The sequence below is a fragment of the Limulus polyphemus genome, unplaced genomic scaffold (genome assembly GCF_000517525.1).
Source record: "Limulus polyphemus unplaced genomic scaffold, Limulus_polyphemus-2.1.2 Scaffold2345, whole genome shotgun sequence".
Lineage (NCBI taxonomy): Eukaryota > Metazoa > Arthropoda > Merostomata > Xiphosura > Limulidae > Limulus > Limulus polyphemus.
The window spans coordinates 169,576-190,712 of NW_013667955.1; the positions used below are offsets into that span (position 1 = coordinate 169,576).

General features: G+C 32.7%; 1 protein-coding gene across 3 annotated transcripts in view; it reads left to right on the plus strand.

Annotated features, from left to right (window-relative positions):
* LOC106466690 (DAZ-associated protein 1-like) overlaps positions 1 to 11,952 on the plus strand; it is a 20,885-nt gene extending 8,933 nt beyond the window's left edge. Inside the window, exons 5-13 of one of the 3 annotated variants that reach the window (XM_013926987.2) lie at positions 1,140 to 1,238; positions 1,432 to 1,480; positions 2,773 to 2,855; positions 4,774 to 5,080; positions 7,849 to 7,869; positions 8,677 to 8,778; positions 9,003 to 9,245; positions 9,845 to 9,913; positions 11,595 to 11,952. In XM_013926987.2, coding sequence (XP_013782441.1) covers positions 1,140 to 1,238; positions 1,432 to 1,480; positions 2,773 to 2,855; positions 4,774 to 5,080; positions 7,849 to 7,869; positions 8,677 to 8,778; positions 9,003 to 9,245; positions 9,845 to 9,913; positions 11,595 to 11,725 — 1,104 coding nt within the window. In that variant the 3' untranslated portion in view covers positions 11,726 to 11,952. Of the gene's footprint in view, positions 1 to 1,139; positions 1,239 to 1,431; positions 1,481 to 2,772; positions 2,856 to 4,773; positions 5,081 to 7,848; positions 7,870 to 8,676; positions 8,779 to 9,002; positions 9,246 to 9,844; positions 9,953 to 11,594 lie in introns of all 3 variants that reach the window. The other 2 variants (XM_022394760.1, XM_013926985.2) reach the window with 2 other exon arrangements.
* The last annotated feature ends 9,185 nt before the right edge of the window (positions 11,953 to 21,137 follow it).

Below are 21,137 nucleotides of genomic sequence, written 5' to 3' on the forward strand. Positions count from 1 at the left end.
CTGCCCCTTACCTAGTAAAGAACTACAAATAGCACTATACCTAACTTCTTTGTATATCAGTGTGTTGGGTGCATGAATATTTATATAAATTTTCATCTTGATTCCTGTAAATATGGCTGCACAGGAGCCCAAATTATACATTTTGGAGTTTTGGTGTATTGGACCAATGTATAACCCTATCAAATTTCAAGTCAATCTCCTGAAAAATGAAGGAATGGCAGTCAACTGAAAATGTAAAAACGGAAGACGCAAATTTTAATGAAAAAAGTGTAGAAATTTATTTAGGTTTTAGGGATTATGCAAATGAGATGTGACAGCTTTCAGATGAAGAAAATTATTTCTAATCTTAACATGAAAATCATTGCACTGGGAGCAGTCAACACTTTGAATACAAACACTTATTTTTTGGCTGCTGTAAAATGTTTGGTAATGTGATTATCCAATACAGATATGTGGAAATAATGTTTGCAGCATTTTTGATGTGAGGGAGCAATTCAGACTCAAAATAATCCAAACTTATGTACAAAGTAATGGATTTTTTTATGGAAATAGAAATCCACATTGCTAGCCAACTATAACTTCTATGTATTTCTTTGTATTTTGATTTTCTGTATATTTTGAAAGAAACGAACATTTAAAAAACTTTCTACAATTGACCACTGGAAGATGAGATATTTCTTTAATTTTATATGTAACTTCTTGGGTTTAGGTTGATTTTTAGCATGCCCTGAATGAAAAAGTCTGTTTGTGAATTTCATAAACTTGTTCAGTGTAATATTGCACTCTTACAATTTAATAGCAGCAACAGTACAAAATCACTTTATTGCAGAATTTCTTTCAGTAAACTGTGAAAGTGCACAAAGTCATTAGGACTGTGACTGTGTCTTGCTAATAAGCCTTTGTAAAACTTGACTTGGGCCAGTAGTTGCAGCTGCTGTAAAATGGCATGGTATATGTCTGTTACATAGTAGATTAAAAATATACAGTAGCTATTATGCTTTCTATTTGAAGTTTCTTTGTGTAGTAAGTTACTAATGTTTTTTTTTTTTTGTTTGTTAACGTAAATTCAGAATATTTTTTATTGTAATATAATAATAAGAATTTACTGATTAAGGGTTTTCCTGTCTCTTTTGTTTCAGCTAAAGAAAGGAGGAAACTTCCCTAAAGTTTTTCTAGGGGGATTACCCTCAAATTGTACAGAGACTACACTGAGGGAGTTCTTCAGTAAATATGGAAAAGTAAGTAGTAATACACCATTTAGATTCTAGAATATCTTATCAAATTGGAAACAGTTTACTAAAGAGTGGTAGCTATATGCTAAAAATGTTATATATCCAAGGAATTTGTTTGATCCATTTCTTGTTTTTTTAGTAAAATTTAATAATGTTATCAGTACCAATTCTCACTAAAAAAAACTGCTTTTTACTTTAGGTGATGGAAGTTGTTATTATGTATGATCAAGAGAGGAAGAAGTCCAGGGGTAAGATAATTTTTTATTTAAATGAGTTGTTTACGCATTTAAAATAAAATTGTGAATGGGGCACTACAGAAAATTCCAGTGTAATTTTGATAAACATTCTAAAGGATAAGACAATTCTGTGTGTAATATAAACTAAGGTTGAGATATAATAGTTTATAATCCATAAAATAAGTATACATATAAACATTTTTATTAACCTATCTATAAATTTATATATACAAGTATTTTTAAGTCATTAAAATACCTAATAGTATAATTAGAAGTACAGAAAATAAGTAGTGCTAATTGAAAACTGAAGGTTATACCATACCTGTTCTATATTATAATGTGTTTTCATATAGTTTTGTTCTTTATTTTTAGGTGGGAGCTAAGAGTTTTAATAACACATTTGACATAAACGACTGGAATAACTGAATGAATTGATGTTAGGGTAGATTATTATAAAAACTGTTCAAAAGCTGAAAGATAATTGGTGTAAAAAGTCACCCATCTCCAGGTTAACTATATGTTAGCCTTAGGTAAAGCAACAGTGTTAGTAACTGCTACACTGATTTTAATCTGCAGTAATTTGGCTGCTTAACCTTGTAGAACACTTATTGTCTTGCTATGTTGCTCATCAGTAACTATGCACATTACAATAATGTTCTGTGATTAACTCTGTATACTATTTAAACTGAATTTCATACTCAACCTGGCACTACATGTACACTTGTTTTTTATTTGTGGAGAAAGTGTTTCAGACCATTTTCTGTGGTTCACTTAAGGTTTCCCACAGTATTCGAGCCCTTGTGTCAGATTCACTTTACTAGATAATAAATTAGTTACTAATTGTCATGAAAAGTATACTGATATTATGTTTTAGTAAAAAAATAACATTCTTTTTTTTGTTGTTCACTATTTGGCTATAGCCATTTGAGCTAGCACAACCTACTCTTATTTAGGACTTAAGACGAAGTTTTTATATGGTACAATTGTAAAAGTATAATCTTCATTACATGTTACTTGTTCTTGTGCTATTTAAGGCTCTTCTAAACAATATCTTAGAACTGTTGAAATTTCAAATTACTTGTTGTTAAAAAGTATAGTATATTTGAAAATCTGTAGCTTTTTAATGTGGTAAGAGTACAATTTGTCAGCCACAGCTTAAACTATGGATGATTCAAATGGCACATAACTTCGTAGTATTTTGGAAGAACCACAGTCCAATTTTTGTCTTCATATTACCACAACCAGTCGTTTTTGTCACTTGTAAATCCATATATAGTTAAGCTTGTGCTTCCCTTGACTATTAGGATTTGGATTTTTGTCATTCGAGAAAGAAGAGTACGTCCACAGAGTTTGTGCCGACCATTATGTCACCATCAACGGCAAGCAGGTGTAGTTGTGTTTTAATACATTATCCCTTTCATGTTTTGGATGGAAAGGGTCAGTTTTGTGTGGTACATCAATCTCTCATGCTGAAGGGGAAAAGTCTGGTTAACACCAGGCACCAAGGCCATAGAATTAAGAGTAATTTCATAATTCATAATAAGTTAACTATTAAAATCTTTTTAGTTTTATCATATAGGTAAGTGAACATTGTGTTAATGAATTATATTCTTAAGTGATTAGAAAGTTAGTTTAGTTTGCAGGAAAAAAGGTTTTTTGTAAAGAGGTTTCCTTTATATTAGCATGAGAGAAAGGTGTATTTCATTGAGGGATTTATTTGTCTTTATCGTTAAAATTGTGATATTCTATTTGCTCTGGAAATACGAATGATACTTCTGTTGTTAGTGTTGTAAAAAATGGGGCAATAGTTTTTTTAATTGATAGAATACTTTTAAAATATCATAAGAAAAGGTAATTTTTTTTTACAATTAGCAAGAAAATATACCATTACTATCACGTAAGAGTTTTTGGGTAAATGTTAAGAACTTCTGAAAAATATATATACAGAAATGCAGGATTAGTAAATAAGGAGTAATTTATTAAATTGTTGGTTTCCCCCTAAGAGAATTTTAAGGCGTGCTTCACATTAGTATGTTATAGATTCTGTAGTCACTTTAAATGCTCTAAAGAGGCTTTGCAGCATGATATCCAAACGTTTTTGTTAAGTTAGTTGGTGTGCTGCCTGGTGGTGGTATTAAAGTTTAGGACTATAGCTAACAAAATTGATATATATTTGAGCAATAAAGAATGAAGATGGTTTCAGAATCTTGGATCGATATGCAAGAGTCAAGTGTTGCTTAACTTGTTTTTAACTTTGCTAAGACTAAACTAGTTTTTTTGTATTTATTTTTGGAAACTGAGAATTTAACCATTTGTCTCTTAGTGCTAGCTCAAGTTATGTATTTTAGTTTTCTTTTATTCTACACAAAACTAGGAAAGATAACCCTATGATAAGAAAAGAACATGAAATTCTGAAGGAAAACATGATTATAGCAGTTGCTAGTGTTAAAGTAAATAAGGGAATTTTCTAAATGAATGTGTTCATTGCTCAGTTGTAAAATATTTGCTGCTCTTGTTAAAATTCTTAATTTCTGCCATTGTATCTTTCATAATTATTTTTGTAATTTTACGTTTTGTAATGCAATTCATGAGCTTCAATTAGATCTTCGACATTTCTATGTGCTAGACTAGATTGCATAATTCCAGCTGCTATTTGGGTGAATTATCATGCAGTTTTAATTTTGCAGATGACTTCGTCACAACATAAGTTTGACTGTGGTCATCAGTTGTACAAGATGATGAAATATATATATTAGACATTTCATCGAAGTAGTTACATAGTTATAATTGATAGTTTCACCTTTTAAGAATCATTTTGAAAGACCCTGTTATACTTTTCAGTAATGAAATATCAGTTTAGTGATTTAAAATGCCTTTGTTTTAACATTAAAAACTGGAAGGTTGCATACTGTTTTAGTCAGTTTTTTTTTTATGTTGTATGAGATAATGACTAAACATTTGAACATCTTTATAGAAAAAAGGGTTTTTTTTTTTTCATTTAATACAAAATTTGGAAGTCACTTGGAACTGTTTAGGAGAATCAAATTTTTTCTTTTTGCTTAAACTTGAAACAGTGGAAAACATTTGTAAATATGGTTGCATTGAACTTACAAACTTAAATTGTGTTGAGAGCTTAAATTTTTTTTGTTGTAATAAGAAAGCTTTTAAGACATTAGATGTTTTGTTTTCCTTATCTGTTTCTATATAGACATAGTGGCAGATAAGTTAATTGGTTAAAACCATTAATAGTAATCACTTAGAATATATATCACATTTTTTCATTGTCGATATTTCTTGCATGACAGATTGAGTGTAAAATGGCAGAACCTCGTGAGATGTCCAAAAGTGCCAAGGCCTCTCAACAAGGGAACCAGGACATATCGCCATGGGGTGGTCCAGGAATGGGGATGGGATCTGGTCATGGTGGATGGGGACCTGGTCCCATGGGAGGAGCTGGAGGTACTGCTGGTGGACCAGGAATGGGACCTGGTGGACCATCTGGAACAATGGGACCGAACATGGGAGGAATGGGTAACATGGGTCCTATGGCAAATGGTATGATGCCAGGTGGATGGGGAGGCCCACAACAGACTGGCCCTTATGGGGCACAAGGTATGGTGTTTAGATATTATTTGACTATATTATGATGTATAACAATGAAAGTTAACTTTTGTTAAAGATTTCAGACAATCAGAAAACACTTTGTATTTATGTTTAAGTGCTGTAGAAATACAAGTAAAAAATTAGGGCTAAGTAATTTTTTGATAATTTGCTCCAGCCCTACAAGCTCATAAAGTTAGTGTAACAACCACCCATTGCAATTGCTTGGATGAACAATTGGGGAAGAGGCGAGTAACTTCACTCAAGGTAAAAAAAAAAGACAGTTGTGGCCAGCTTCCTCTCCATGCTCCATTTTGTGCAGAGAAAACTGGTTTATGTGAAAATAATTCGTTTTTTTTCTGGCCAAATTTCATTTTGGATATTAATTCTTTCAACCTGGGCTCTGTCCGTGGGACCAACCTCGTAACCATTTTGTGCTTGTTATAGTTTTCATGCTATAACTTTTAAATCAGTCAGCGAATGTTAATGAAATCTGGCAGTTTATCAGTAAACATTACATTGCTTTCATATGCAAAATATCTGTTTTTTTTAACAAGTCTTAAGGTTTTTAAAGCAATATTTCTCTTATGCCTTTTTTTTTTCTTCAGATCTTACCTATCTATTATGCCAAGTAATTTTTATCTTAACATTAAAAATATTTGTATGCATCATAAACTTTTCGAAATCTTTATAATGTTCAGTAGTTATCAAATGTTTCTTAAGAAAAAAACTTATCTTTTATTTTCTGTAATTAATCTCTACGGATTCAGTAAATTTGACCGATCTCCGCAACCACCATAAAAAAAAAAAGGGGAAATAAATACAAGATATGCTGAACCATCTGATCTAATTCAACATACCACGTGACACAAAAAAACTGTTTACCTGTGTTTTTTTTATATTTACTTTTAAATTGACAGACTGAGTAACGATAGTTCTAAGATTTGAATTATCTACAGTTTGATACCAAACTTATTGACATAAATTCATGAAATAGTAGTTCAATAAAATTTAGAATGTGAGTCAATAAATGAGATGACATGGCCTTTCACCTGTGATCCATATAGAAAGGGTTAAGTACAATTTGATATGGGATTTACAAAAAAAACTAAAGAAAGATGCTGTGTCCAAGGGAAATCCATCAAGCATGGTGAGCAGCAGCCATTAGATCTGCTAAAACATTGACATTTCACTTTCAGCTATTATTTACCAAAAAAGGGCATGGACAAACAATTGTCTTGTTTTTATTTATTTATTTTTCACATTTATAATACTTTTATCAAATTGCTTTGGAGATGTCAATATACAGCATAAAATGCTTATCTACAATATCAATTAGTGAAATATGACCCCAGCTATGTTTGCTTTTCCAGTCCTAATGTATAATTAGTCATATACATACGAATCTGAGCATGTGCAGAATTAAAGTATCAGCAGTCCATCGACATCTAGTTATATCCTTCATTTGAAAAAAGAAATATTGACTAGAATTTACTAATAGATTTACTATATTAATGCCTATGTGACTATACTGACGGATGTAAATTTAGTCCTATTTTCATGCATTAGCAAAGTAAACCAGTCTTTATGACATTGTAGCATTAACTATTGAAACAATTCCATACCAAAAAAAAAGATTAGACAATAGCCAGTCCTTGTCCACTTTGGTCAACATGAACATGAGTGTTTGGGATTTTTTTAATTGCATTATTTTTAGTTCAATACGATATACACATTCAAGCACGAAAAATGCTTTATTGTCTGTGGTGTTTAAACTTTGTATCTACTTTGCATCAAAGATTCAAGTCCAACTGGAAAAGTTAAGTTTACCATTCATTTGATTGAATAAGAAATAGCTTCATAGGGTATTGCCTCATTTATTGATGAAGGCCAAAGAAGTACATTTTTCCTTTATAAAGTACCAACTGTTTTATTTCTTTTTGTCCTGATTATTGCCTGTACCATATGTATAGGATTCAAAGGTTTCTTAGGAAATGGGGTTCAATGAAGTTCCATTTTGAGAAAATATAGGAGAATTTGATGTTTGAGTCTAGTTCTATTGAACTCTCGTGTTCCAAGGTGTGTGTGTATATCAAGGGCAAGAAGTCTTGCCTATTTATGGAGATTAGCTTTAGAGCTTCCACATGTTTACATACAACCTTTAAATGTAATTGTAGGTCAAATGTCTTTAGTTCTATAAATGTTACTGATACGAATTAACGATTTGACCTTGAGTAGCTTATTGAGTGAGAATTAACAAGATGTTATTATTGAAGTTAAGGTTAGAGAGAATTTGGAACATGATTGGATATTACTCGGTGGAATTTTATTCTTAGTAAGAAAGTTACTTGTTACATTTCAATGTAAAGGTGAAGGTTACATATTTTGTCTTAAGGTATTCTGAAGAAAAGTTATTTTGTTATGAATTGAAATGTAGTCCAAACAGGACCTGTAAAGAAGAGTTAAGACTAAGTTTAATTTGATTGATTTTTGGCAAAAAAAATTTCAAAATGTGTGTGCAAAACAGTAAGTTTTCTTTCTGTAAACAAAGATGCTAAGTTCATTGTTTCATATTTGAATCTGAACATCAAGGAAAGTTATTTTGACTTAATTTCTCAGGTGAATTTATATTAGGGTAACTATCCTCTTAACAGTTGAGTTCACATATTTAAAACTTTTAGTTTTCGATATGATATTTTTGAATTATATAAAACTGCTTTGTATTTCTATGAAAGCATGTTACGATTTATTTTTAATTTGAGTGTTTTCTATTTTTACAGGTGGATGGGGTCCAGCACCAGGTATATATATTTACTTAACTTGTAGATTACCAATGTTGTTGTTTACCAGGTATATATATTTACTTAACTTGTAGATTACCAATGTTGTTGTTTACCAGGTATATATTTACTTAACTTGTAGATTACCAATGTTGTTGTTTCTCAAAGGAAATGTTCATGTTATTAACCTCTAATTTAGTAAGATGCATCCCATACATAATGTTTGGTCCTTTGTGAATTGTTGGTCAGTTGGCATGCCATGAAGTGCTGTGGACAAAACTTGTTGTCTATGTATGTTACAAAAAAACTTGGCACCTATACATGGTTTAAAACTTAGTTTTATGCTAAGCTTTTTATCACATAGTGAATGGGTACATTTTTTCATTATCCAATGAGATAACTAGTTTCTAATTTTTACATTTTATTTTTTATAATAATAAAATATACATGTGTGTGTGTGTGTTTATTTATATGTATATAGAAAATTTGAATTTGGCCTTTACTTTTTTTCTCAGCCCACCAATGAAACTTTTAGTAGAGATTCATGCTAGAACTTTAAGTATTTATTTTAAATGTGCACTTATGAACATGAAATAGTAACAAGCATAAGGCAAATAGTTACCAGCAGGTTTTAAAGGGTAAGATAAATTAGCTAACCACCTTATTTGTTGTGGGTTTCTGGAAAGTGGCATGATGCATTGTAGGTACTGGGTTAATTTAGGAATCCTAAACATTTATGAGAAATGAAAACAGTGCTCAAATTCACAATTTTTTACTATTTAAAATTTAGTTATTTCAACACTAAAGTAGTGTTTTCACTTCCACTAGGAGGATATGCAGGGTATCAAGGTTGGGGAGCATCTCCAACTGGATTTGGACCATATGGTGGACCAGGAACACAATATGGACAACAGGGTTATGGAGGATTTGGTTTGTTTTAAGTTTGCTTGCTTTTGTTTTACCATTATTAATTTATATTTTAAATTAACTTTGTTCCTTCTAGTCTGTTTAAGTTTCTAGAGTAGAAATGTTTATCAGAATTAGTACATTTGAAGAACTATTTGATTTCAAAGAAAAAGATCAGTTAAATTAATATTTATACAAAAACATAACACTTTTTCTCCATTTTAAAAGTTTGCAATTCAAATTTTCAGGTGCTGGAGCTCCAGGTTTTGGAGGATATGGGGGTTTTGGAGCTACAATGGGGGCAGCTCCAGGACCGGGAGGACCTGTTGCAGGTCAAACTCCTTCCCAGATGTATGGACAAGCAGGACCAAATGCAGCTGCAGCTACTCCAGGGTCAGTGGTTCCACCAGGAACACAAACTAGTGCAGGAGGAACTGGTTCACAGGTGCCTCCAGCAGCAGGTGTTAAACAAGAGTATAACTCTCCATATGGTAAGTCTAGGAAATTTTCCAGTAATTAATTTTTCTCATTGAACTGAAATTGCTTATCACAAAATGTTAAATTTTTATGCCTTTTGAAAGTAATTTCGTTGATGTGATAAAAGCTGAATTGAGTAACTTATTTGCATAAAATACTGGAAAAATAAATGGGGTGTGTGAAGAGTGTTGAACCATTATTATGCAAATGGTGATAAGGAAAGTAAGCTTGGAGTTTTGGAAATTTGTTAACCTTCCATCTAATTGTATGCTTAAAAGAATTGGAGCTTTTATAAAAACTTAACATCGTTGTCTAGGGCTATAAATAAAGGAAAATATGCTGATATGATAATGATACATTGTTAAAATTTTGATTTTAAATACGAACATCTGAAGTTTAATCTGAATGTTAGTGATTATTTAGTTATAGGATGCTTTAGATAAAGTACTGAAATATAGTTAGACTAGTTCTTTTTCGTTATATACTTAAGTTTTAAAAGTTCAGCAATGTGATTTACTTTTTCATAGGCTATATTCTAAATTACACTTTAAAATGTTCAGTGTACTGGATTATTGAGGATGTATGTTAAGTTTTGGAGTTTTATTTTCTGTAGGAGCAATGGGTAATTATGCTCAAGAAGCATCCAGTTTTGGACCTGCAAGAGGTTATGTTGGAGCAGGAGGTATGGATGGGATGCAGGGATATGGTATGGGTTCTCAGGGTGAGTTATGGGTCATAGGCCAGAATGGCAAGAAAAAAGAAAGGAAAAAAATGTTTATCTTAATTTTCTAAATTTATAAATTATGCATTTGCAACTTAGTAAAAAAAAAAAAGAAAACAAATTGGGATATTCAGGCAGAATTTGAAATTCTTGAATTTCTTTTAGTGATATATAGTCATTGTGGCCTAGTGTATACCAGTTTGGGGTGGGTAATGTAACAATAGTAGATTTATATATTTAGTTCTTAAAATTAGCGTTCCACTTAAAGCTAGGTTTCTGAAAGAGCTTCTGTGCTGCCACAGAGGTTACATATTAAATCTCGACAGCAAAATACTGGAATTGATAGTTGTCATTTATTGAGATTTTTTTTCAGCATATTCTTCCTATCATTTTGGTTGTTTAAATCTTCAACATCTTTCAAATTTTATTTACTAAATAAAACCAGTATTCATAAGTAATTTGCTCATTTAGTAGGATGAGGGCTTAAATTTTTGTATTTATTTTTGGATAATCCAGATTTTGTAGATGCTTATTAGCAGAATACAACCACATGACATTATATAGCACACTTTATTTGAAGTAATATTGCAGTAGAATATCTTGTATTAGTAAAAACTAATGTGAAGTTTAAATTTTTTATAGTAACAAATACAAAAGTAGAAGAGTTACAGTGGTTACACCCACCTTACTCTAAGCTCATGTTGTGGAGACTATAATCTAACAGCATGTATTTTCATACAGATTTGAAACCTCAAACAAGTACATGTGCACTACTATTATTACTTTTAACTTTATTATTTTCTTTGAACTCATGTGAAGAAAAACTGTAATAACTGAAGTTACAAACTTACAATTCTTGTAAGGAAGAAAAGTGTTCTTTATAGTAAATACACTGTGAGACACACACAAAAAAAATCAGCTTTCAGATCCCATATTTTTAATTTAAGATTGGAAGTTCTGAAACAAAAGATTTAGAATGTTGAATTTTAATATTTTTTTTTGTCAACACTGACTTAAATTCCTTGTTTTCAAATTGAGCTATAAATGAACTACAGGCATGTATACAAACTTCAGGTATGTAGGTGCTACACATTCAACACACCTGGAAAGGGTGAGGTGTACTAATATTTTGAGTGGCCTCTGAATTAAGAAATATTTGTACAAGATGTTGCTGTTAATTTGGTGTAAAGGTGTTGAAGAATTCTTTCATGTAAAATTTATTTTTTGCTGTTGAATCCTGTAATATTTTAATTTTGTAGAAGTTGCCAAATATAACTGTTACTTGTATGCTCATTGTGAAAGTGTATAAATGAAAATCAGTTGTCTTTTTAATTATTGTATTACAGATATTACCATTCAGTTTTCTTTTATTTGAATCTTGTCAATACACCTGAGTTGATTCATTTTCCTAATTGTAGAGTTATCTAAAATCTATTAGACAAAGTTTCCATTATGTAAATAGGAAAATTACTTTGGCTGTGTGAATGTATTACTAGATAACTGAACTATATAGTGATAAGATCAGATTGTAACGTGTCATTTCTATTTTTTCTCGGTAGCTTTTGACAGAAATGGTAGATTGAAATTAACTAACAACAAATTTGAAATATGTTTATTTTATGCAACCACATTGGTATTTTAGGATTTGGAACTGGGATGGCTGGCAATTTCACAGGACAAGGTGACAGTTCGTCTGCCGTTAGTGGAGGTGCAGGAGCTCAAGGAACTCGAACTGCAGGAGCTGCCCAAGGATATCATCCATACAGACGCTAAGCTAATCATCATTCTGCACTTTTTCCTTGCCCATGTTTTTATTCTTTAAGAATATTGTATTCTTATTTTAACTGCCTGATGAAACCCAGAAAGCATCTATATATCATCTCATCATATTTACCATTCCAGCTCTTATTTGTGCCGTTACTTGTGTGTCTGTTAAGTGTACAGATTGTGATTCAATGATTTGTTGAGTTAGCATAAGGGAATAAAATAGTACAAGAAAAGATGTGGTCCTCATTAACACAAACATGCCTTCGTTATAAGGGAATAAAATAGTACAAGAAAAGGTGTGGTCCTCATTAACACAAACATGCCTTCGTTATAAGGGAATAAAATGGTACAAGTAAAGGTGTGGTCCTCAGTAACACAAACATGCCTTCAATGTAAGGGAATAAAATAGTATGAGAAAAGGTGTGGTCCTCATTAACACAAACATGCCTTCGTTATAAGGGAATAAAATAGTATAAGAAAAGATGTAGTACAGTTCAGTAGTACAAAGTATGTTGGAAGTAACGAATTCTTATCTGAAGATTAAATGTGATCATGACAGTTTTCAGAAATTAGTCTCCATCTTCAAAGAATTCGGTGATTTAATAGTTAATTAAAGTTGCGATTTATTTGAAATCAGATATTTTGACAAAGTGATGCTGAATTTGCATCTTTTCTTTTTTATAAAAACGTATTATTTTATTTGGATATTTTAGAAAACAAAAACCCAGTTACTTGTAATATGGTATAAACCCTTAATATTTGTTTATGCTGCGAATGAGAGTTATTACTATATTTTAATTATACTTCGTGGTGAAAGCTCCTTTCTAATTCTAAAATAACAAAGAATTTTGTTATATATATTTCACTTTTATTCAAGAAAATTTAAATTGAGAATTTAATACAGATATTTCTTTGCAGTGGTAATATAATCACTGCTTAACAGTAAAGGTGTTGGTAATTTTTTGTACATATGTCCCATACAAGAAAAATGGGCAGAGTCCAAAAAACTATTGTATGTTAATAGAGAAATACTTAAGAATTAGGTTGTTAATCAACGAATATCTTTTGTTATACAAAATAACAAGTAAGGAAAAATTGGCTTAATATAGTCGATTATGACTGTTTGACTAGGAAATGTAACTATTAGCTGCAAACCACTAATTTGGTGAAACGGCTCTTGCTTCTTGTAGTTTCAGCTGTGTATAACTCGTTTTTATTGAAATCATATACTCGGGTTTGAATTGGAATGTACTGTAGATGAGTAAGCTTATTAAGTACGTACATTCACCCACTTCGTTCCAGTGTCTGTTAATTTTTTGTTCTGAGCATTACGTGGAGGAGGAGGTTTACATGTTTTTGGGGTGTCTGTTATATCCAGCAGCTGGGCAAGTGACTTTCTGACCTACAAGGAGGAAAAAAAAATGTTCGGGTGATTCTACTTTTCTGAATTTAAGATATCTTTTCAATTTCTTTCAGAATCCGATTGTAAATTTGAAATGAAAATTGAATGTTAAATTTTTTCATAAAAGAAAACGACACAGAAAGATACTAAAAAAATCTTAATATCTAAAGGCTGGTTATTAATCAATGTAAATTAGCTAATGTTTTGCAAATTAATTACTCCTGTTATACTAATTAGTATGCATGGTTACAGTCTGAAGGTCTAGAGTTTTTGTCTCTTATTATTCGGCCCAACTAAAGTATTGGTATTGAGTTAAAGGCCTCTTTTGGAATTGACTTGTGGAAGACTACAGGTGTATCTGAAATGCTATTTGTCTAATTGGTCATCACTATTTACGAGTGTTCGCCCCTACTTTGGTTTCAACGAATTGATTGGCTTTCTTTTTTGCTCCTGCTTTTCTAATTTGTGGTGAAGATTAGTAGAGTAGATTCACCCTCGGCTCTGATTGCCCTTACCTAACCAGCCCGTTATACTCAGAGTGTCGGTGAACCTTCTCTGTCTCTACTTGTCCATTCTTCTGTATTCTCTAATATTTTTGACATTTTTCTCCTGTTAAGTTATGGGGACTTGGAATATATAACCTCCAAAACTTGGCGAGCATAGTGTGGTTGGAATAATATCTTCTAGGAAAACTAAGGAATCTAGATGGCGTGTTAACTAAAAGAAACTTAATAATGGCCTACATTATGTCAACTTTACGCGTTTTAGTGCAGGCAGTTTACCTCTCTGTGTTGCACGTTTCTGGAAAACAGTTTATAGCTAGGACACTCATTGAAACATACAACCAATAAATGCAAAGAAGCAAATAAGTGTTGAGGATGTTAAATAATGTAAAATCTTAGTTATAAAGTATAACAAAGCATATCAAAAATGTACCAAATAATTCTGAATTTTTGGCTATTTCAGTTACATTATAATAAATTGATAAGGATTTATAAATAAAAGTAAGTGGTCTATTTGTAACACTGAAAAAGACCGATCGGAACGTTCGTGTTCCACAAGCATAAAATTATTTTATTATGCCTATAAGTCGTTGCTGATATATATTTTAGCATATTGTGCTTTGACACACAAGCAGAGAGATGGTACCAAATTATTCCATAAAACCAAATGGATACCGTGAAAAAAAAAAAAACCTTGTGGTAGTATTACTACTGTTGTTACATGATCCCGTGAATAATAAGATATATTGCAACGTTTGTATTTGTGGCATTTACAACGATCAGTTCACTGGTTGTGGTCCCGAAATTACACACCACAGATTGCGAGAGATTCAAGAATTTACAAATATAAAATGTAGTTTCTACCTCCGCTGCGTTATCAAAATAATTTAAAACTAAAGATAATTCACATATTTTATTTAGTTTTCATTATTATAATAGAACAGTTTTTAGGTTACAAGAACATACATGTTTTACCAAAATGTATTACTTAGCATTTTACTGTTTCACGAGGAGGAAAGACATTGAATATAAAAAATCAACAGTGACTTTTAACGTTTTAGAATTTAGACAACGGTACTGGAAGTGTTAAAGTACATATTAAAACAAAAGATGAAAAATCTATATGGTTATTTATGTTTACGTGAGTTTTGAAATCTCTTAACAATGTTTAAGAAACAACTTGAAATTCTGCATGTTAAATTGTTGACCTGCACAGAAAAAGCGAGGGGATTTTATTAAACTGAGGTACTAAGAAATTGCTGTTATCATATAATGAGCACTTGAAAGGGTTATTCATAACTCAAAATGTGAGCAAAGTGGCTCTCGGGGGTGTTGACGGACTTCATGGACATTAATTAAGAAATCGTTAAACATAGCTACTTCAGTATAAATTTCGACACTGGAGTGAAGAGTAGGTCCAGGAGCACTATTATTATCGGTATGGATTTATTTGCAAATACCATAAATGGATGGTCGTTCAAAAGGTGTAGTGGATTTTCGCGGGTGATTTAATGGTAATATTTTAAACAAAATTACTGATAAAGGCATTTGAGGACATAAATAACTAAAATCAAAAGATGCTTAATGTAAATAAAACTACTGTATTACATAGCTAACTATAAAGAAGAGTTTAGAAAAGTTATTCATTTTCAAGTTTTGTTGACGTATAACACAAACCTGTAAATTCTGTATCGTTACGATTATTCGTGAATTCACGAACAAATAACCTAATTTCAGTTTGTTTTTTATGTGAGAATAATAAACTTATTGCAGTTTTCTCGAACTGATTATTTGGTATTTATTATTATATTAACCTAACTCCGCTGGACTGGTAAAGTATAATATTGAAGAAGCTAAAGTTTTTGTAAATTTTCGTTAATATACTTTAACTACTACTATCGATGACGCTACTCTCATGTTTCTAATAAATATATTAAAATTATACACGTTTTACATTAACCTTCATGACCGATCACATTTTTCTACTAAAACGACTCATTATGTTGGTTAAATTAAAAAGTGGCTTTAAACCTTCCACTGCTTCGTACATCATACGATATTTTAGGTTTTCCTGCCACCATTTAGAATCCTAGCTGATATTTGGTTATACCGGTGAGCCACAGATGTCACCCCCGACGTATATACATAACGTGTAAATGTTTGTTTAGGTAAGCACACAGCTGCACAATGGGCTAACAGTGCTCTGCCCACCACGGATATCGAAACTCGGTTTTTAGCATCGTGAGTCCGCAGACATACCGTTGTGCCACTAGGGGGCATATAACGTGTAAAATGTATATAGTTTAAATATTACGCATTTATGCTGTTGATTTAGTGATTTATATTAGTGTGCTAAGTGTAATATTTGTACAGTATAGTTGTGCTATTTACGACCAATGCTGTGCCAGTGCTTGAGGTAAGAGAGAAGTGCGATACCACATCTGGAAGAAACAAGTCCTGCTTGTGATCACTGAGGGTCGGGCCAGGTGGTTAGGCAATCTGTGGGTCGCGGGTTCGAATCCCCGTCCTAACAAACATGCTTGTCCTTTCAGCCGTGGGGTCAATCTCACTATTCGTTGGTAAAGAGTAGCCCAAAAGTTGGCAGTGACTGGTGATGACTAGCTGCCTTCCCTCTAGTCTTTCACTGCTAAATTAGGAACGGTTAGCCCTCGTGTAGCTTTGCGCGAAATTGAAAATAAACCAAACTAAACCAGTGAATACATGACAAGTGAAATAACAGCGACACAAATCTCCATAGCTATGAAACACACTAAAAACAAGGCTCCACGAGCAGACAACATACAAGCGATACTACTCAAAAACGGAACTCGGTTATTACTTGAACACCTTAAGGCACTTTTCAACCACTCCTTGAAAAAAGGGTACATCCCTATCTCTTGGAAGCAAGCGAATATTCTTATGTTTTTAAAGGAAGGGAAACCACCAAATAAGCCACACAGCTACAGACCAATCAGCCTGACCAGCTGCGTAGGAAAAAAATTAGAAAGAATAATTAGTGAAAGACTAAATAATTATCTATAACACAATTCAAAATTACTGGAAGTACAAAACGGTTTCAGGAAATTTCGACAAACCATTGATCATCTTGTTAGGTTAACTGAACCCCGCTATAGACAGTTTTAATAAAAGAGAGTGCATGGTTGTTTGCCTTCTCGATTTAGAGAAGGCCTTTGATACAATCTGGCAGTCAGGTCTAAGGTTCCGGATGTTAGAGATGGAACTACAGCGAGGAGTTATTCGCTGGTTGTCCAACTTCCTAGAAAATATAAAATGTCGAGTGTACCTACTCTGAGTACTTTACTCCAAAGGCTGGTGTACCTCAAGGTGGGGTAGTTATCCCCATACTCTTCATCATGTATGTAAGCGACATGCCTTCAGAAGACCCACATTTTTGTTTCACCTCACAATTTGCAGATGATGTAGCTATCTGGAAGAGTTCCGTAACACCATCTATAGCTCCTACAACCTTCACTAAATGCAATCACCGAATACTGTTCCAAGAAACGAATAAAAATCAATATACCTTAAACAAAAATCCTAGTACTCGCAAAATTTATCCCCAAATTATATGTAAACGAAACACTCCTCCGGACAGCTAAATTAGCAAAATTTCAGGTCTTACATATGATATAAAATTAACTTGGCAAAAACATATAAATGAAATATCAAACAAAATCTGGCAAAGGATAAATCAAAGTAGAAGTCTGTTAGGAAATAATACAGGAACAACATCAAGAAATATATTAAAAATATACAAACAATACATACGATCAGTTATAGAATATGCTTGTCCAGCCTGGATTAATGTTGCACCTACTAAAATGAAAACTACACTACAAAAACAACAAAACGCAGTACTCACTAGCACATACAAAGTTCCTCGTTCACCAAATTCTCACTTCCTACACAAATACGCAAACTTACAAACACTCCATGACAGACTTCTAAGCAGATCATTCACTTATTTCAAGAAAAATATACATAAAAACAAAATGTTAGGCGCACTAGATCGCTATATCATACATGATGGAAATGAGTCTATTTACTTCTCACCCATAAATATGTATTATAAGTTTAGTAATATGCCACCTATTGCTAGACCTACCTAAATTATCATTATGTAGTTTATAGTATAGCGTATTAAAAGGGTATTTATGTAAATATGTATAGTTTATTAAAAGTTTATTCATGTAAATACACATTCAATAAGCCACATTATGAATGACATTGGAATATATGGACTTCAAATTAACAAGTGGTGAGGAGGGTCGGTCGTTTACGGGACGGCCTACATAAAGGTAACTGTATGACTTTTTGATGCTTATTCTTTACATTTGCATGTTATATTATGGCTTCATAAGGTTACAGATATATAAATAATTGATTTTTTCTTGCGCAAGGAGTAGGGGTTTTCACCCCCACCTGGGACCCTGCATAGCCAGGTGGTCAGGGCGCTCGACTCGCAATCTGAGGGTCGCGGGTTCGAATCCCTGTCACACCAAACATGCTCGCCCTTTCAGCCGTGGGGGCGTTATAATGTGACGGTCAATTCCACTATTCGTTGGTAAAAGAGTAGCACAGGAGTTGGCGGTGAGTGGTGATGACTAGCTGCCTTCCCTCTAGTCTTACACTGCTAAATTAGGGACGGCTAGCGCAGATAGCCCTCGTGTAGCTTTGCGCGAAATTAAAAAAACAAAAAACAAATACCCCCCACCTGAGCAGTGAAAGAATTAAAAGTCAGTCGTAAAATTATTTCTGAAATGCGTGCAACTTTCTCCTTACTCATTTAGCTGTCGAGTTTAGTTTGTATTTTGAATTCACCGCTAACACGTTTATTCATAAATGTTCTAACTTGAAACTACTGTCGTATTAAACAATATTTGTAAACTACCAGAACAATAATTAACGCTAGTCATCAATTCTACTTTCAAATTTTCAAAATTCCTTTCATAAAATTGTTACTAGTTAATATTTATAGCCAGTTTATGTCAATATTGAACTAATGTTCTGAACTTTATTTTATTTAAGTATAATTCTTAATGGTCATATTTAACGACTGGTCTTCAATTTTTTTGTCTCTCATCATTATGCTAAAGTTGGACTCAATAATTCCTTTCCTGATTCCTTCAAAATACTAGCATGTTTTACACAAGGGATACTCTTCAATTATACATAAATATATGTTGTAAACCACAATTCTTTTTCGTCCTATGTGTTGAAACGTGCAAACACAATAACGGTTTGGGCTTCAATAGAAAAATCCTGTGTTTGATTTCCCGCGATGGACAGAATGCAGATATCCCCGTGTGTAGCGTTCCATTAAAAAGCAGTAACAGTAGAAGAGTTAGTATATCAACGGGAGTTCACTTAACACTTAGAGGAACGTCTGTAAACACAGTTGTTATCTTTCTCAAGTAGACTAACGTTCCTCTTCTTTCCTTTTTTCTTCTTTTTATTGTTTATGTTTAGGTGTAAGATTGATAGCATATTGCTAGGATAACTTATTTATTTGTTTGTAGTTAAGCAGGAAGCTACACAATGGGCTATCTGTGCTCTGCCCACCACGGGTATTGAAACCCGGTTTCTCGCGTTGTAAGTCTGCACTTTTTGTCATTAGAGGGCTACTGGAATAGTGGTGTGAATGAGTTTACTTTCAAATTATGTATAATGACTTCACTTCTATAAAAAAAATAGAGGATTTGTTTCTGAATGTTTTTATTTATTAATTTATAAAGTTTATTATAGCATGTGGTCTTACTCAATAAATGATTCGGTTCTTTAAGCTTCAAACAAAGTAAAACAACCGTTTCGCACTCACATTTATGCTTCTGTCTCTTACCTTCCTTCTCATTTTAAATCCACCAATATGATTAGATTATACATGCTTTCAAAACATTATAGTACCCTGTCTAAATTAGTAGATCCATGATTTTGTATCTTGGTTCTACATTGTTTAATCAAGAACTCAGCTAACAGATGTTTCCGTATATCAGAGCTATCTTCAACGTTTAATCCTAGTTTTCACAGATAAAATATCTTTCTTACCTCTTATGTAAACGTTTTTCTTCTATAAAAAATTTATTGTGTTTGATCAGGTTAGAAGAAGGAAATGAATGTTCTTCGACCACTATTGGTTCGTGTTTAAAAGTACTGCCGCGTTTATGTACTTATGTATGTAGAAACGCTGTAACGTTTCGGAAAAGATCATTTATGTAGACCATTATTTTATGTAATTAATCTCTTGTACACTAATATTATGTCTCTCGTTTCAGCGCCTTATGTTGATACAAAACAAAAACATATTACAGGACAATGAGGTCTATGTATACAACAGACACACAGGAAATGTTATCGAAATACGATCAACATAGTTTAACTTATTCAGTAAATGTGTTCACGTTATTTAAACCATTATTTGACAAAAGTCTTTATGTATGTGCGCTTTCAACTCGGCGAAAACTGGACCGATTGTCACCAAACCTGGTATATACCCTTAGGGCCCCCGGGAAGTAACATAGTTCGGATCTGATCCCTTATGTCTTTGTTCGTTGAACGGGTACGTTAGCTAGTATCCAATAATTCGGGTGAGCTCAGTGATAGGTATATAATGCCTGAATAAAATCGAGGTTTTATTTAAGAATAGCCCTCCAGTGGCACAGTATGTTTGTGGACTTACAACGCTAGAAACCAACAAACTTATTCAAGTGTAAGAAAAGCAGAATAAGATCACTTAAAATCACACAAACTTTGATAAAGTTGAAAATTACGAAAGAATCACACCTTCCGAGTTAATCTTAGTGACAAAAAAAGAAAAGCAAGAAAGTTCTAGTAAAGATGCCAGTGCGACTGGGAAGCCTAAAAGAGTTACCCAAGTACATTATAACTTATAGGTATCACAGGCAGAAGACAGATCGTAAAAGCCGTGTATATACAAGTGCAGAAAGCCTTCAAGTGGACATAAATACTTAAGACAGCATTGCCGGAAGTCATCTAGCTTATGGATTTTGTTATAGGATTAGATCTTAAGAGTTCGCCAACTGCACAAAAGTTCGAATACAAATGTTTTAACATTCATCCATGTAAAGACTGTAAGTACATTTGAAATTATATGTTTCAGAATTTACGGTATAATCTGTGCAAGATATTCGAATCCGTATTTCTTTACATTTGTGGAAAAGCTACTACGTACTCATATCTAGTTATCGCCGTCTCTAAGAAAAGCTACTACGTACTCATATCTAGTTATCGCCGTCTCTAAGAAAAGCTACTACGTACTCATATCTAGTTATCGTCGTCTCTAAGAAAAGCTACTACGTACTCATATCTAGTTATCGTCGTCTCTAAGAAAAGCTACTACGTACTCATATCTAGTTATCGCCGTCTCTAAGAAAAGCTACTACGTACTCATATCTAGTTATCGCCGTCTCTAAGAAAAGCTACTACGTACTCATATCTAGTTATAGCCGTCTCTAAGAAAAGCTACTACGTACTC